Raw genomic sequence first — 15,549 nt, forward strand, 5'->3', positions numbered from 1 at the left:
CCCTGATCATCCTTGAGCACAAAGTTTAACCATGCAGGTGCTTAAATAGTGCTCAAACATAAACCCTATCTTTTATGCTGATCAACCGCACACCATCCAGGATACCCGAGAGCTTACCACGTGTGGGGGAGATGGCGTGGCAGAACGCGAAGAGGGTACGAGCTTTCAAATGATCATTAGGCCGTCAAGGCAAGCATGGCAGAACAGTGCCCAGGAAACTTACCCAGAGCAGAGCAGAAAGGAGCATTGTTCCAAGGAGACGATTGTCTCTTGTTGCCCCAGCATCCAGCAGCTAAGGGTCCCACATAAGGGGTCAGACTTTTGAAGATCGAACTTGAAGATGTTGGATATCAGAGCATGCCTTGAAACAGCATTGTGGTTGTGTGCACTTTCTTCCACCGCCTTGCCCCCTATACATGTTGCTAGGCAACTATTTCCAACTTTCAGCTATAGTGGTGCGCGAGGTAGACTCTATCGGGCAAGGCCTCACGCAGAGCAATAGACAACCAAGGCATGGTAGACGTCGGTCAACGATAATCGAGTTCGTGCTCTTGCATGGCTGGACATTGACATCAACACTGCTGCACGCTGGACCCAAGACTCGGGTTTAATTTCTATTTCATCGCTGATTCCCTATCTCGTTAATCGAGGTCAATGTCTTGGCTTAATGCTCTGATGTCTCCCCTTCTATCAGCTAGACATCGCACAATCCTTCAAGCCACTTCAATTCACTTTCATTTCGATCTTAAAGAATGCACCTTCCCATATACTTGGGCTTGTTCTTGCGCAATCTTAATATGGCAGTTCGCAAGTGAAATTGTTTCTCCACCGTCGCCGTTGCCAGTGGAAAGTCATTCGGTACGGACCGAGCATGTTCCGTCATGAGGATGTTTTGTGACAATCAAACACAGCCCTATGGCCTCATCCGCCGTGCATGCCATGCATACTGAATTCTGACTGCGTGGCCGTATTGGTGCGTATTATACGTTTGCATTTGATCCACCCCCGACATTTGACATTCAACGTTCCCATGTGTCGTACGACGGCCACATGATACCTACCATGGTTCTGGCTCATCAAGCCTCGAGTACTGCGATACGATCTTTAATTCAATCTTGTTCATGCCATCGTTGTAATCGTCAAAGCAGAGCCTCAGCTAAGCAAGATCCATATCGATCAAACGTCGCTTTTCTTCTTGCCTTGATTCCGAAGTCTGGCTTTGCGAACGCCTTCCTCAACCTTGTTTTTGCGCCAGCCGCATACTTCAGCGAACTCACACATCCGACACTTGAAAGCCTCTTCGATCTCGACGCCTTTTGGCATCCGTTCGCCGTTCCACCAAGCCATTGTTTGCTTCACGTAGGCGTCTAATACATCGGGATCGTAGGCAAAGGTCTTTGATCCTATAACAGAACCGCTGCCAGATGCTCTGTACTCGGCCATCAGGACATCACCGATAGGCGATGGCGTCGACGGCTTGTTGGAAAATGGCATAGCCAGCTGAAATTCTGATATCATCAATGCCCATAATTTCTCGAGGCTGTTGTGTGCAAGCAACTCATCGATCGTGTCATGTATGGGCATCTCTGCTTGTTCAGCTGCCTCGATTTGGTGATCGGAGTCGATACTGCCTAGCTGAGCAACAAACATATCGCTGCAAGCAACGCTACTATCGAGGCCGTAACGAGCAAAAACTTGCTCAGCCGGTACTGAGTTCGATGCAAGTAGAGTTAGCATGCGATGATACATCATTAGCTGCATCGAAGTTGGTCGAAAGGACGCCTCGCCTTTGGGCATGTTCTTCGATCCCCGAGTTTTGACGTCCTTGATGTAGACCCTGCGATTGACATGAGAATTCCCTAGCCAGACACTATCCTTGCTTTCGGCTGTTTGAGAGCCACTAAAGAATGTGTCCAAACTGGTTTGGTCCTCAGAAGTGACTTTCTGTTTCTTCGACCTTCCTCTCTTGGGTTTTGTCTCCTTCTGCTGAGCCAAATTTGCTTCCAGATCCTCATCAGGACATTCGTAACTCAGCTCGTCAATGATTCCATTGACAACTTGACCTTCGATAACGGCCCAGGTTTCAAATTCGCGAGCCTGACCGGTTGTTCTCAGTGTGCGTAGGTTTTGTATACTGTTCCAGATTCGTAGACCAAAGGCGTCTTCTTTTGTTTCAACCTCGACCGTGACAGTCTTTTGCACTTGCGCGCCAGTGACTTTGTGCACCGACTCACTCACAGTGTTCACAGCGACAGGCTCGAGTTTGCCCTTCTCCAAGACTTGGTGTACCAACCCTCCGACCATATCCAGAGGCACTGCAGCGCGCTTTTCCTGGTCCAAGGCTTTTTGTACGACTTTGTTCACCGTCTCTACTGGCACAACAGCCTTCAGCTCTTCCTTTAATATTCTCTCAACCAGTAGGTGTACCGTATCGACGGGCAAGACAGTAGCAGCCTGTTCTTCTAGTACCTTATGTACTGAGGAGCCTTGTTTCATGGCAGCGGTTCGACGGACTCTTCCATACTTGGTCAAGCTGTACCAGTACTGTAATTCGCACCATGCGGGTGATATGATGTCGGTAACGGAGAGGGGTTTCTTGGGAGGCGTTCGAAATCGTTCGATTGGTGATCGCGTGTCCAAAGGATTTGGTTGTTCAGGCTCGGCGTCTATTTGCACAGACAAGCGGGCAGCATCAGGGCGAGCTGTAAAGCGCTGTCGTCAGCGGTCAGCCCAACATGCAGTTGCGGATAGATGGGCTGTGTAGGATGTGCCGCCTTTGCGCAGTGACTTACAGGAGAAAGAGGAGCGATTGAGCTCGTCGTATTCGATCTCGATTGAGGCCTCACCGACAGGACCATCGCGCGAGACCATCTCAAAGACGATGCCCTCATCGTCCACATACTTGCGGCGAGTGCCCCTGGCGAAGGGCGACAGCAAGGGAGTGCCCGACAAGACTTCGGCATGGCTGCTTATCGATGTGGAAGGCTGCGACGCAGCTTGCGTGAGAAGGACTGAGAGAGTTGCTTCGTCGTCTGTTCCAAACTCAGATCCATAATCGCTTTCTTTGCCATCGTCTAGCGTGACGTCCTGCCCAGTCATGATGTGCTCGTCATCGTTGTTGGTGGCGATGGCGAGTATGCAAAGTTGGAGCTTGGTTGGCACAACACGAATCCAGTGGGGTCCGAATCACGGCATGCAGCACATATGTAGAATCGAATTTGGCGCGATGCCTGCGTAAGTGAGATACTAGGTATGTTCTTCTGTTTGTCCGAATTCGACAGCCACGATGCGCACTTGGAAGCTGGAGGCACAAACTCTCTGGAGCATTGTCCATGAACAATACCTTGAGATTTTATCTCTTCTACTTTCAAAACAATAGAACCATCCTGTAAGCTACCGAAATATTGCATGCCACCACCAGAGCAGTCTATCTTGAGGAAGCGAGCAGCACATATGGAAGTTGCGTGGTGGACAGGGTGTTGGCAGTTTCATAAAATGCTCTTGCATCTGAACTAAGTCTTGGCTCCATGACGTCCACGCGTTTGCGCACGTCGTCCATTTCACGTCCGACTTGATCTTTCAGAGAAACATCATATCCACAAGCATGCCTCCTAAGTCCAAGAAACGTGCCAGCAAGGCTGATGACTACGACTCCGATGACGGTTTCGTTGAAGACGCTCCAAAATCCAAACGTACCAAAACAGCAATCTCCAAAGACAAGCAAGTTGACGACGATGGCAATCCTTACTGGGAGGTGAGTTTTTCAGGGGATTCAAGTATGATGGAAACTAAGCGTCGTTCAGCTCTCTGGCAAGCGCCGCGTCACCTTGTCAGAGTACAAGAACATGCATTTGGTAGGTTTCTAGCCCTGATGCATGGTTGGAGGTACACAAGATTCTCATGCATAATAACAGATCAACATTCGCGAGTACTACGAAAAGGACGGCAAGACGCTTCCAGGAAGAAAGGTCGGTCGTCACTTACCCTCTTGACTGCCGAGGCATAACGCTAAGTTGTTCAGGGCATCTCTCTCTCTTTGGAACAGTTTTCGGCTTTCCTCGGTATCCTTCCTGAAGTAGAAGCAGTTTTGAAGTCCCAGGGTCAAGAGCTTCCTCGTCCGAACTACGGCGAAGACACCGTAGCCAAACCTTCTTCGTCAGCCAAAGCCTCCAAATCAGAGGAAGACGCAGACGAGCCCGAGCCAGCCGGTGATCAGTCGGAGACAAACACCGTTTCGACAAGCAAGCTTGACAGATTCAAGTATGAGAAGAAAAACCATGAGGCTACCAGCGACGAAGAGGATTGAGACTGGCTTCTTCCTCAACCGGCTGCAAGCAAGAATGATAGCCGAAACAATGACTTGACTGTCCAGGCTGTCACAAAGGCTGGACCGAAAGCATTCATGGTCTATGATATGATTACGACTTTGCTTCTTTACTCAAGATACCCCTTTCACAAGTACATATGCTAACGAACTACTCTATCCACCCTGAACACTCCGTTCCATCATTGAAGATCAAAGATGCAGAATTGTGTGAGCTCTGGGTCACTCTACTGTTGCTTACGTGGAGGTCGAGTGAACAAGTTTCCAGAGACCATCGCAACAGTTGAGGATGAACTGCATGGCTTGATGAAATTGCGGGCCTCGGGACCGTACAAGGACCCGCTATCGACCCCAGCTGGACGCTTCTTGATACGAAAGCGAGATCAGCTGATGACTAATTGCAGTATGCTTTCCTACAAGCTATTCGCAAAGAGCCGGATCATCAAGTTATCCGGATCCGCATACCCCATGTTGGGGTACCCCGCGCGGGGATGACAATCCTTAATATCGATCTAAGAGCGGAACCACTCCGTCAAACCGTCCATTTTCGATACAACACGTCAAGTACTACATGGCATGGTCACTTGAGCCGCATACCGAGGCATCCTACAGCTAGTTGGTCTCGCAACCCATCCCGGACTTATCGGATCCCATAATCCCAGCCAATATCCTCTGTTCTCCTCTTTCCATCTATGCAAGCCACGTCGCCGTTATAGCAAGCTTAGCCGGATGCAGACATGTCAGCTCACTTGACGGTCAACCCTGATGCTTGTCGTCTCATGCTTGTCGTCTCCTCTTGGTGAGCTTCTTTCTGCCATCACTTTGCACTCCTGTTTGCGAAGTCAGACTACCCACGACCTGTGTATACGCGGCTCAAAATCATGCTCATGTGCTGTGATTCTTTAGCCATGCTTTGTGTTACACCGCAGATCGGTGGCCTTAAACGTAACTGTAACGGCAGATAATAGATGTTGATCTGGGGACCCCGGAAAGGATTGTTCTGACCCACACTACTCGTACATGCAGGAGTGTTGACGCTCGCGAAGCAAATACGGCTGGTAATAGGCCGAGGAATACGTTCGGCTTGTCTCATTCACTTGAACGCGTCTAGCATTCCTCTCCGCAACGAACCTGCGGGCAAAGCAATCATTGATTGGTAGTGCCTCGGCTGGGCCAGGCTATTTGAGGCCTTGCATCCCCTCGTTGCATGCCACAGATCTCCTGTGTTCCTCGAACAAACCATTCAGCAATCATGTCAGACAATAACATGCACAGACTGCACACCAACGACCTTGAGTTGGGTGCAACAGAGGTATTGCATGCTTCTTGCCCTGGCCTCGAACGGTTCTGATATTCCTTAAAGGCTATACAAAGACATTACGAACGCCATGTTGTCTCAACCAAGCCTGTATCTCAACGCAAGCTTGACTATGAGCGAGCACGACCAAGATGGCTTCGTGAGATGTTAGCCGAAGCGTATGTGACTATCACACCACCAGCCAAGCAAAGCTTACTAACTTTGATCGGTCATAGCACTGGTGTCTTCTTTTATGTTTACCCTGGTATTGCTGCGACAGCTTCCTTCATACTTAACAAAGAGGACGCTGCCTTTGGAAGTCTGCTTCAGGTTGGCTTTGCGTTCGGCTTTGGTATTGCCTTTGCTATCATTACTTGTGCTTCAACATCAGGAGGGTGAGTTTCTCTGCAAAAGATTCACTGGCACCGTCTGACATGATCGTAGTCACTTCAATCCTGCCATGACGATATGCTTCGCTACTTGGCAAGGCTTCCCCTGGAAGAAGGTCCCGTACTACATCCTCTCTCAAATCTTTGGTGCTTTCATGGCCGGTCTCTTTGTCTATGGTCAATACCACGAACAGATCTCCGCGTTCGCAGCAGCGACCAAAGCTGCCGGCGAAGGAACTGTGTTCAATGGTGGGCCAGCGAGCATCTTCTGTTCTTTCCCAGGAGCCACTCAGACCAACCTCGGCTATCTGTTCTTCATTGAGTTCTTCGTCGATTCATATATTGGTCTTGTCATCTGGGCTTGTCTCGACCCTGCCAATCCCTTTGTATCACCTCAGGTAGCTCCCTGGGCTATCGGTCTGGTCTACAGTGTTATGGTCTGGGGATTCGCGGACATCACGATCAGTACCAACTTGGCTCGTGACCTGGGCACTCGTATTGTCGCTGCCATCTTCTTCGGCGGAGAGGCCTTCTCCTACCACAACTACTCATGGATTGCCATTCTTGTTAACGTCCCTGCTACGTTATTTGCAACAGCATACTATGAAATGCTGATTCGCGACAGCTTGCAGAAGATTGGCAAGGGAGCCGCTTTCCATGAAAATGGCGAGGAAGGATTGAACTTGCATCTCGTCAAGAGCAACATCAGTAGGCAGTCCCCCATGAGCCCCAACATGCAAAAGGTGTTCAGTCTGGGATCCAACGGATCGACATTGAACTCTAACTCGAAAATGGAGACTGGGTTCTCGCTCGCGGCTGAAACAGGCAGCAACCATGTCTGAGAATGCCTGGGAAGTGACTCGGAGGTTTGACTGTCGGAGCAAAGCAGGCGGAATTGAGTAGTGCAAATCGAATCAACTTGTTGATAGCAAAATTGAAAATCATGGTATATCAAGAGAAGCACCTGGACTCATATCTGGTTCGTCCAAGGGATTTTCATCCTCACTCTAAGACTCGTGCGAGTAGAGTAGCTTTACTTCCACGGCCATGATCAGCAGCAGCTGGTACATGGGTGCCTTTGTCATATTGACCGATGCATTGTTTAGTACGGATTGTTAGCAGCTTGGCTACTAGAATTAAGGACCTTGCATCTACCGCAATGAGAAACACGAGTGCCTAAGTATCGCCATCAAGCACATACTGAACGATCATAGGCAGCTAAAGCTGGGCAATCAAAGCGCGCCGTCGTGCTTAACATCGTCGAGCCTTGTCTAGCTACTAAAGATGGACCTTGGGGGAGACCCACAAAAATGGTCGACTTTGGGTGGGGATAATCTCCGTGTTCTCGAACTTATTTCCGCGTTATTTATCCAGGATTTCGTCATTGACGACGAGGCTGAATGGTCAAGTCGGTGTGATCGGTCAGAATGTCAAAGAAGGCAAGCAGATTAACCCCTCTTCCAAGTTCCATAGCGATTGCAGGCACGATGGGTTGATTGGTGGCTATTGGCCAGAGAAAGCCAAGTTGTGACAAGCCTCGCCGAGAAAAGCCAATTGCAGACAAGCGATCCATGCAAGACGGGAGCTAAGCGTCATTGCCTTTAGACAGGGGCTGCATTTCCAAGGTCTGGATCCTCTTCAAGCTGGTTTCTCTGGTCGCAGCATGAGCTCACGAGACGTCAGCATGGTTACGCGTAAGCCAAACAGTGAGCGATCAAGTGACGAATAACTAGGTATAAGAAGGTCAAGTCAGTCGTTCTTTCCTTACTTGTACTTTCCATCCATATCACATCTTCTAAACACAAATCAATTCACATCACCCACTACTTCAAACACATCCATCAACATGTCTGGATTCATCCGTGACGCTGAGCAGGCCTTCGAGGGCGGCAACAACAACAACCAGCAAGGCAGTGGCTTCGATAGCAGCAACCAAGGAAACTTCGATAACAGCAACCAAGGTTTCGACAACAGCAACCAGGGCTTCGATAACAGCAACCAAGGCTACGACAACAGCAACCAGGGTGGAAACTTCGACAACAACAACCAGGGCTCAAACAACAACAGCAGCGGAGGTGGCTTCGGAAGCACCCTCAAGACTGGCGGTGAAGATGCCATGCTCAACACTGGTAAGCACGACTCCTCCATCGAGTCTCACCTGCGATGAATGATTGACAATTTGTTTCAGCTGCCAACAGCTTCTTGACCAAGGAGGGCGTTCCTCAGGGTGCTGATGGTGCGATCGACGGATTTGTCGACCAGGAAGCCAACAAGTACATCTAAAGGGATTGGCGATGGGTCTCCTTTTCGAACGATTTAAACGAGGATGAGGATATCAGAGCGGAGCAACGGCACATCGTACCTAACAGCTAGCTCTAGATGACGAATTATGAAAACAAACAAGCATTCAGTCATTCAGCTTATGGATTTCTCCATGCGTACGTACCCCACGATACGTCTTCGTAGGCTGAATAGGAGCCGGTTGTGTGTCTGGTGAATTTAGACTTAGAACACAAATAAGTCATTGACTTGAGTAAAGATCTATTGCACATTGCAGCCTCGAAGTCAGAGAGAAGATTCAGTATACGCTGATCTGTTGTTACTCATTGCATCCACACAAGTCCTGCCTGCCATAAAATCCGGTTGGCACGAAAAAAAAAAAAAACGCGGGGTTGAGTAGTATTAGGTAAGCAGTCCTCGAAAACATACCAACGATGGATCACCTAGTTGACCTTATTCAATTTGTTTGGACACGGTCCAACATACAGATACATTGACCACAGCGCACATTAGAACTTATTGTGCAAGAAGCATGTCTTCTGCTACAATACTCGCTGATCTTTCCGAAGGGGAACAGCTGGAGACTTTCCATGGAGCCCCATGCTTGTACAAATTCTGCCTGGCCACATCGTCGAACCCTCTGATCGTTTTGATACCTGGGGGAGCACACAATGCCCGTATCTTCTACGGAGGTCACGACACGCATGATCCAGATGAGTTCTTAGCTGCGAGGCTCAACAAGCTCGGCCATGGAGTCCTGGGCATCTCATATCCATTGGAAAGTCAGCCTGAGATTATGTCTGCAAACGCTCCGCACTTCCGAATTTCGATTGGGGCCAGCAGGCAGCAGAAGTGACCCGTTACGTTATTTATCAGAACAAGCTAAGCCGAGACGTCGTTCTAATCGCCTGGAGCATGGGAAGCAGAATACTTGTGCCATACTGCAAAGTTGCAAAAAGTCTAGGTCTGAACGTCAAGTCCTTCATATCTCTATGCGCGACACCCGGTCTTCCAGGAATCAGACCTCCGTCTCCAGGGATTGTAAGCACCAAAGCGGGATACGCAAGTCTGATGTCTATTTTCAATATGTTTCTAAAGTAAATCCATGAACAAGCAAAAAGCAAGAAGGAGAAGCCTGTCTTTTCTGGTGATTCCTATCGTAGTTGCTACTTCGGTCACACACCAGTGAGCCTTTTAGGCAATGGCTTGAGGTTTGACCACGACGATGTGTTCATCGTTGACAAGTATCTTTCCGATGAGGATGCAGCAGCTCATGAATTCCTCCATCTACCATGGATCTCCTCCTTAACACCCACAAGCCCACTAGATGCTCGTCATGCTTTGACTGACAAGTCGACATGGAATTATATGCTGACACAGAGACTGTGCGCTCTTTATGAGAGATCTCCTGCAAATTGCTCCGCAAGAGGATCTGGCTGGCAAGACTTGATACAATTGTCTGAACTGGCACAAAATTCGCTTTCGGCAACAATTGAAGGCAATCACTTTTTCTCCCTTGGTAGGAGAGGTGCGGAGATCACTGCGCAAGCCATCATTGAGCAGATCCGTATCGCAGATTCGCTGTCAGTCAGGCTGAATGGATTGATCGGCGAGGCGTAAGTTTACTTCGCAACTTGCTGCTTCCTAGGAGAGAATTTAGAACAACCATGTCTGTTGTCACGAAGCAGGTTGTGGTGAAATGAACGAGGGTTATATTGTGTTAAAATCTAGTGTTTAGCACATACGGCCACAGTCAGCTGAAAACTGGGCATCCCGTCCGCTCTGCCATACATAAGCAGTTGAACGGCAGATTAGTACTACGGTGGGTGACCACGTGGGAATCCCTGCTGCTGTATGTTTTGATCTCATGCCTTTGAGCATGGCATCTCATTTTTTTTTGTTCATGGCAAAATCCAAGCATGCAAATGAGTGGCATGGGCGAGGCGGACAACAACTTCCCTCGGCGGCTGGAATCCGTGTACAGCCTTCTGCAAGTTCAGCCTGGGGCCCCCAGCTCTTCACACAATCTTATGTGAACTCTGACTCGAGGCATCGAACCACAGCACTGATCGCTATACATAGAATTGACTTCTGTACGGCTTGGTCGGGTCCTGCGTAGTTCTTAAAAGAATGTTGATGGAATCTACACACAGGAAATTATGTGAGTGACATGAAAGCGGGAGTTTTCGGTGCGTCGTTCGAATTCTCGAAAAAGAGGGCGCGACACAAGGCTGAGCTTGTAAGCGAATGTGCATAACCATTTTGATCATATCACGATTACAAGAGCACTATTCAGCTGTGGCTGAGTTGTTGGATGACGGTGGCTTGGTCGCCCCTGCTCGTTCTGTCTACAATGGCTGATAATGGAATTTATCTGGATATATACTTCAGCTGAGATGCGGGCTCCGATACCACCCTGGTAAATGCTATTCTTGATACCTCGATTCGGACAATGGTAGATACAGGTGAAACATATATGAGTGCGACGAGTCTCGCCAGAACTAATCTAGCAGCATTGTCTCCTTGAACTTATTCTGCATATCACTCTGCTTTGGAACCAGCTTATCATGTATAACATTGCAGGCCTCCGGGGGATGCAGTATCCTCGTGAGGGTAATGTATTTCAGGCCAAAGACTATGCCTACTACAATCAACAATACGCATCATCATCCTACCAGAAAGAACACGACATGAACCCAGCTCTTATCGTCCAACCCAAGGATGACGATGATGTTGTTAGAGCTGTTCGATGGGCTCGAGAGAACAAAGTGGCTGTCGCTGTTAAGAGTGGCGGACATCAATACAGCGGCGCATCCTCGACCGGTGGAAAGAATATTCAGATCGACCTTACCAACACTTACAAAGATATGAAGGTGTTGCCTTCTCAAAATCTTCCTGAAGACAGAGCACTAGTCTTTGTCGGCGTCAGCAATCAGCTTCAAGACTTCAATGCTTACCTCAAACACAACGATCTCTTCGTTCCGCACGGCCAATGCGCCTATGTCTGTGTTGGGGGTCACGGTCAGACAGGCGGATATGGTCAACTTGGCCGCAGCTTTGGCTTGTTCGGTGACCACATCGTAGGCATCCGAATCGTGGACTTCAATGGCGACATCAAGGAAGTCACTGAGAAAAGCGACTCAGAACTCTTCAACGCTATCCGTGGTGGCAGTCCCGGCAACTTCGGCATCATAACTCACTATGTAGTGAATGTCTACCAGGCCGAAAGCTACATCGGAAAAGTAGCGGGACCCAACGGCATCAAAGGACCATATGGTCTGAAAGGTATCTGGCTTTACGACGGCTCGATCCTGAAGAAGATACTCACCATCCTTGCCAAGATGTCCGACGATCCAGACCTTCCTGAAAATTTCGATCTGTGCATCAGTGTTCTCAGCACTGAATTTCCTGTCACCATGCTCTTTCCGTCGATGAAGGATGATACGCTCTGGCAAAAGGTTCAACAAAGGATAAAGTCAGTGCTTGCGTCTGAAGTACTAGATCTTCTCAATGGCTCTTTCCCAGCGGTGATCGTAGTCTATGCTCAATGGTGTCCAACATCGAAGAGTGACAGGTATGACGAAACGGTCGATAACTGGTTCAAGCAATTCTGGGATCTTCGAAACGATCGTCACTATCTTCACATTGATGATTTCGGTAGAGCATCGCCAGTGGACATGGCGACGATGACAGGGAAGTGGATCTTCCCCAAGAAGAGAGAATTCGATCTTCCATATGTCAAACGTACTTGGGCAACAAACTCCAGGACACTCTCGACTAACGGCTGGGTTGACGACGTGGTCAAGCGACTGGATCTGATACTTGACCCGCAGCAGAAGCTCGGTGATGACAAGACAGACTTGGAGAGAGACATATACGACCATTGCAAACTCTCGGTCCAGATTCAGGCCTTCGGAGGCGAGAAATCAAAATACTTCATGAACAGAAACAATGGCGCTGCCTACAGCTGGAGAGATTCGACCATGGTCCAGGTCATCGACTGCTTCCATGATGAGAATGGGAGAAAGTTCGCTGATAACTGGCAAGCGCAGAATGACAAAGTCATGGTCGGACCAGACAGCAATTTCAGCAAGATGGACAAGCGTATGTTGTGGGGCTCTCACGGTGACTGGGATTTGTCCAAGCCTGAGGTTTGGAAGACCTACTACGAGGACGAGGACAAGTATCGAAGAATTGGAAGAGTCAGAGGCAGGAACGACCCTAATGGCACGTTCACTGCCAACCCGTTTGCCGTCAAGGCTGTAAAGGCTGCCAAGCTGTAGACGTAGCTCGCCAAATCGCCTCAACATGATATTTCTGTTGCTGTATGTCTTGTTGATTGTGCATCTGGTGTAAATATCTTGTTGTTGCTTTTGCAGCGACGCGGGACGTGTGAAGCGTCTCAGTCAAGTATTCTCACGGCCGCGGCAAACTTCAAATTGCCGGGCTTCAACGGTCGTTTTCTCGTAGGTACAAAGTCATTCATGCATTAGACGGGATGCCTGACGTATGGTATAGCGCTACCAAGATGCTTGGCTGAGGTCCCGCGGCCAAGAAAGAGGCAAAGTGATCTGCGAAGGAAGAGGGGACCCTACAACATTCATGACGTGGTGAGTGACTCAAGAGCTCCTCGAATACTGTAAGTAGTGGTCTACTCGTCCGCAATAATTCCTCAGTTCCCCCTAGCAAAAATTGGTTAGAGCTTACAATAGCATGGTATTCTTTTTCTGTCTTGCGGCTGCATCATCCCTGGTGGCCATAGCGTCGGCGCAGTCATCGTGTGGACCTTCTCCATCCGGCAAAGTTAGGCCTTCCATCGCTTCTGGATATAAATGGCAGGTAGTTGCGACAAACTTGGCTCGACCTCGCGGCATTGCCTTCGATGATCAGGGCAGGTTGCTTGTCGTTGAGTCCGGATCTGGTAGTCTGTCAGCACACACCCTGTCCGAAGCTGGAAGCGGTTGTGTAACTGTCAACTCATCGAAAAATGTAGTTACAGGCTTGAGTGTCAGTTCTGCTCCTTGAAACATGACCAGAAAAGAGTCTAGCTGACTTTAGGAAGCTCAACCATGGTATCGCTTTCGACAACGAGAATCGCATGCTCTATGCTTCTAACACCAATGAGACGTATGGATGGCAATACGACTCTTCCGCAATCTCTGTGTCAAACCAGCAGACACTGGTCAGTAATATGTCAGGAACAGATCATAGTACGCGGACTCTTCTTCTTCCACAGTCAGCACCAGGCATGCTGGTCATCAGTTTCGGTAGTCTGAGCAACCTCGATCTTTCTGCGACAAACGTGGACTCTGGCACAGCATCGGTCAAGGCATTCAATCTGACAAACCGAACGAGCACATACACCTACCAGACTGATGGCCTCCTTCTCGGATGGGGTTTGCGCAACGAGGTCGGCCTTGCAGAGCATCCAGGAACCGGTGGTATCTGGGGTGTCGAGAACTCTGCAGACCAGATCACACGACATGGTGTTGATGTGCACGCCACCAACCCCGGCGAAGAGCTCAACTTCTTGGGTTATGTCAATGGTACCGAGACCAAACAAGAAGGTTCGAACTTTGGCTACCCTTGGTGCTTCTCAGCTTGGAATCCTTCAATTCTGCCTGACAATGGACAGATTGAGGTCGGTACACAATTCGCCATTGATGCGTCTTCAGACTTGGACAATCAGAACAAGACAGATGCCTTCTGTGCCAATCAAACACAAAGTAGATTGGTTTTCGATTCACACATGGCGCCCTTAGACATCAAGTTCAACGACACAGGAAGACAGGCATGGATCACTTTCCACGGCAGCTGGAACAGCCCCAATCCTGTCGGTTACAAGCTGTCAGTGGTCAATTTCACAGACTCTGGCGAGCCAGTTGATGCCCTTACAAGTAAGACAGCAGCAATGGACATTTTTGGGAATGCGAACAACTCAGTTTGTCCTAACGACTGTTTCCGTCCTGTCGCAATGGCGCTCGATAGTCGAGGCAGAATCTTCCTTTCGTCTGATGCTACGGGCGAAATATATCTTGTGACCAGAGACGAAACTGCTGGAGGTACTCCGACTACTTCACCTAGTTCCTCTACAACCTCCTCGTCCCCTCCATCCAGCTCAACAACCTCAGGTGGTGTTGGTATGTCTTCGGGATTTTCATCATCGGTCTTTATCTTGAGTTGCCTGTGCATACTAGCTTGTGTCTACATGTAGAAACAGAGGCAATTTAGAACTCTTTTTTCCATGTGATGCTTTTTACTCGCCATCATGTTCGACATAGTCAGAAGAAGCTGGAAGTTTCATACCTCGCTTGTTCGAGTATTGTAGACTTATCGGAAGCGATGTAGTCAGACTTGTCTTCGCTAGCAGATCCTTCTGGCCCTATCAAACAGCAATGGGTGGCATTTGACTTCGGTCAACCCAGGGACAGAGCGTGCAACCATCTCCGAAAGGGTTTCCGCTTTTAGGGCTATACCAGCGTCAAAGCTTTCCGCCGCCTACGCCAAGACCGTATCAGATACGGCGAACGAGCAAGTCCGCTTAGGGCACGGAGCCCTAACCCCGTGACGAGGAAAGTGTCAACTCAAAATATACTCAGGAATGTCTCGGTGGTTGGTCTACAAGCCGTTGACATGGTTTTGGTGTTTCGCGCATCTCCGATGATTCCCTGGATAAACGTAGCGCTTAACAGTCTACATATCCCAGATTCTTGATTGCTAATCGATCGATCGCGTCTGGCCAATCCTTGCTGCTACATGGATAAATTGTGTACTGAGTGTAGGTCATTCTTCTGTGGTCATCGATATGCTGAATGCTTGTTTTCGAAAAAACCCGATTCTTGTTGGACTACTGGTGGCCGTCACATATGATCGTGTGTAAGGGACGAAACTGAGGCACAAATGCCAGCCCAGTGTCCATAGGAGACATGGCGCATTGCCACGAGCTGAGTTGGACCTCCGTTCCAGTGGAGCTGAATTTGTGGTCGATAGCGGGCAGCTTGTCTACAAACTGCGAAATGAACCAGGCCGATTAGCTGCCTGTGAATCTCATTCCGACGTGTACGTTTAGGGGGTCTTTGCTGTTCTTGTGTAGTGCTTCGTCTCTCGATCTAGAATGGCCAGCTTTACAAGACCCAGAAAGGATATGGCAATGGAGGCTAGGATCTTGTGAAGCGATGTTGGCGGAGATCGTCTCTACTTTGGCGTCGAGTCGGTGCTGGTGGCTGATCCTTTGAATGTAGGAGCCTACAATTGAGACA

General features: G+C 49.0%; 7 protein-coding genes across 7 annotated transcripts; 6 read left to right on the forward strand and 1 right to left on the reverse strand.

Moving 5' to 3' along the window:
- Positions 1-1,176: 1,176 nt before the first annotated feature.
- M437DRAFT_37660 (uncharacterized protein) lies at positions 1,177-2,637 on the reverse strand (the record flags this gene model as incomplete). The annotated part of the gene is made up of 2 exons (XM_041019681.1): positions 1,177-2,193; positions 2,446-2,637. Coding segments are annotated over 2 exons (1,209 nt in total), but the record flags the coding sequence as incomplete, so codon positions are not given.
- Positions 2,638-3,604: 967 nt separating this feature from the next.
- On the forward strand, positions 3,605-4,306 carry M437DRAFT_36473 (PC4-domain-containing protein; the record flags this gene model as incomplete). The annotated part of the gene is made up of 4 exons (XM_041019457.1): positions 3,605-3,754; positions 3,804-3,854; positions 3,915-3,968; positions 4,022-4,306. The coding sequence occupies 4 exons, from the start codon at positions 3,605-3,607 to the stop codon at positions 4,304-4,306; spliced, it is 540 nt and encodes a 179-aa protein (XP_040884832.1).
- Positions 4,307-5,576: 1,270 nt separating this feature from the next.
- M437DRAFT_80448 (aquaporin-like protein) lies at positions 5,577-6,852 on the forward strand (the record flags this gene model as incomplete). The annotated part of the gene is made up of 4 exons (XM_041027358.1): positions 5,577-5,636; positions 5,688-5,800; positions 5,858-6,016; positions 6,066-6,852. 4 exons carry the CDS (start codon positions 5,577-5,579, stop codon positions 6,850-6,852), a joined length of 1,119 nt encoding a protein of 372 aa, XP_040884833.1.
- Positions 6,853-7,856: 1,004 nt separating this feature from the next.
- M437DRAFT_80449 (uncharacterized protein) lies at positions 7,857-8,293 on the forward strand (the record flags this gene model as incomplete). Its single annotated transcript, XM_041027359.1, has 2 exons — positions 7,857-8,139; positions 8,199-8,293. 2 exons carry the CDS (start codon positions 7,857-7,859, stop codon positions 8,291-8,293), a joined length of 378 nt encoding a protein of 125 aa, XP_040884834.1.
- Positions 8,294-8,822: 529 nt separating this feature from the next.
- Positions 8,823-9,146, forward strand: M437DRAFT_62184 (uncharacterized protein; the record flags this gene model as incomplete). The annotated part of the gene is made up of 1 exon (XM_041024031.1): positions 8,823-9,146. The coding sequence occupies one exon, from the start codon at positions 8,823-8,825 to the stop codon at positions 9,144-9,146; it is 324 nt and encodes a 107-aa protein (XP_040884835.1).
- Positions 9,147-10,857: 1,711 nt separating this feature from the next.
- Positions 10,858-12,573, forward strand: M437DRAFT_36010 (FAD-binding domain-containing protein; the record flags this gene model as incomplete). Its single annotated transcript, XM_041019363.1, has 1 exon — positions 10,858-12,573. One exon carries the CDS (start codon positions 10,858-10,860, stop codon positions 12,571-12,573), a length of 1,716 nt encoding a protein of 571 aa, XP_040884836.1.
- A 430-nt stretch (positions 12,574-13,003) lies between these two features.
- M437DRAFT_71598 (soluble quino protein glucose dehydrogenase) lies at positions 13,004-14,521 on the forward strand (the record flags this gene model as incomplete). Its single annotated transcript, XM_041025708.1, has 3 exons — positions 13,004-13,297; positions 13,353-14,430; positions 14,505-14,521. 3 exons carry the CDS (start codon positions 13,004-13,006, stop codon positions 14,519-14,521), a joined length of 1,389 nt encoding a protein of 462 aa, XP_040884837.1.
- Positions 14,522-15,549: the final 1,028 nt, after the last annotated feature.

This window comes from Aureobasidium melanogenum (genome assembly GCF_000721775.1).
Source record: "Aureobasidium melanogenum CBS 110374 unplaced genomic scaffold scaffold_1, whole genome shotgun sequence".
Taxonomy (NCBI): domain Eukaryota; kingdom Fungi; phylum Ascomycota; class Dothideomycetes; order Dothideales; family Saccotheciaceae; genus Aureobasidium; species Aureobasidium melanogenum.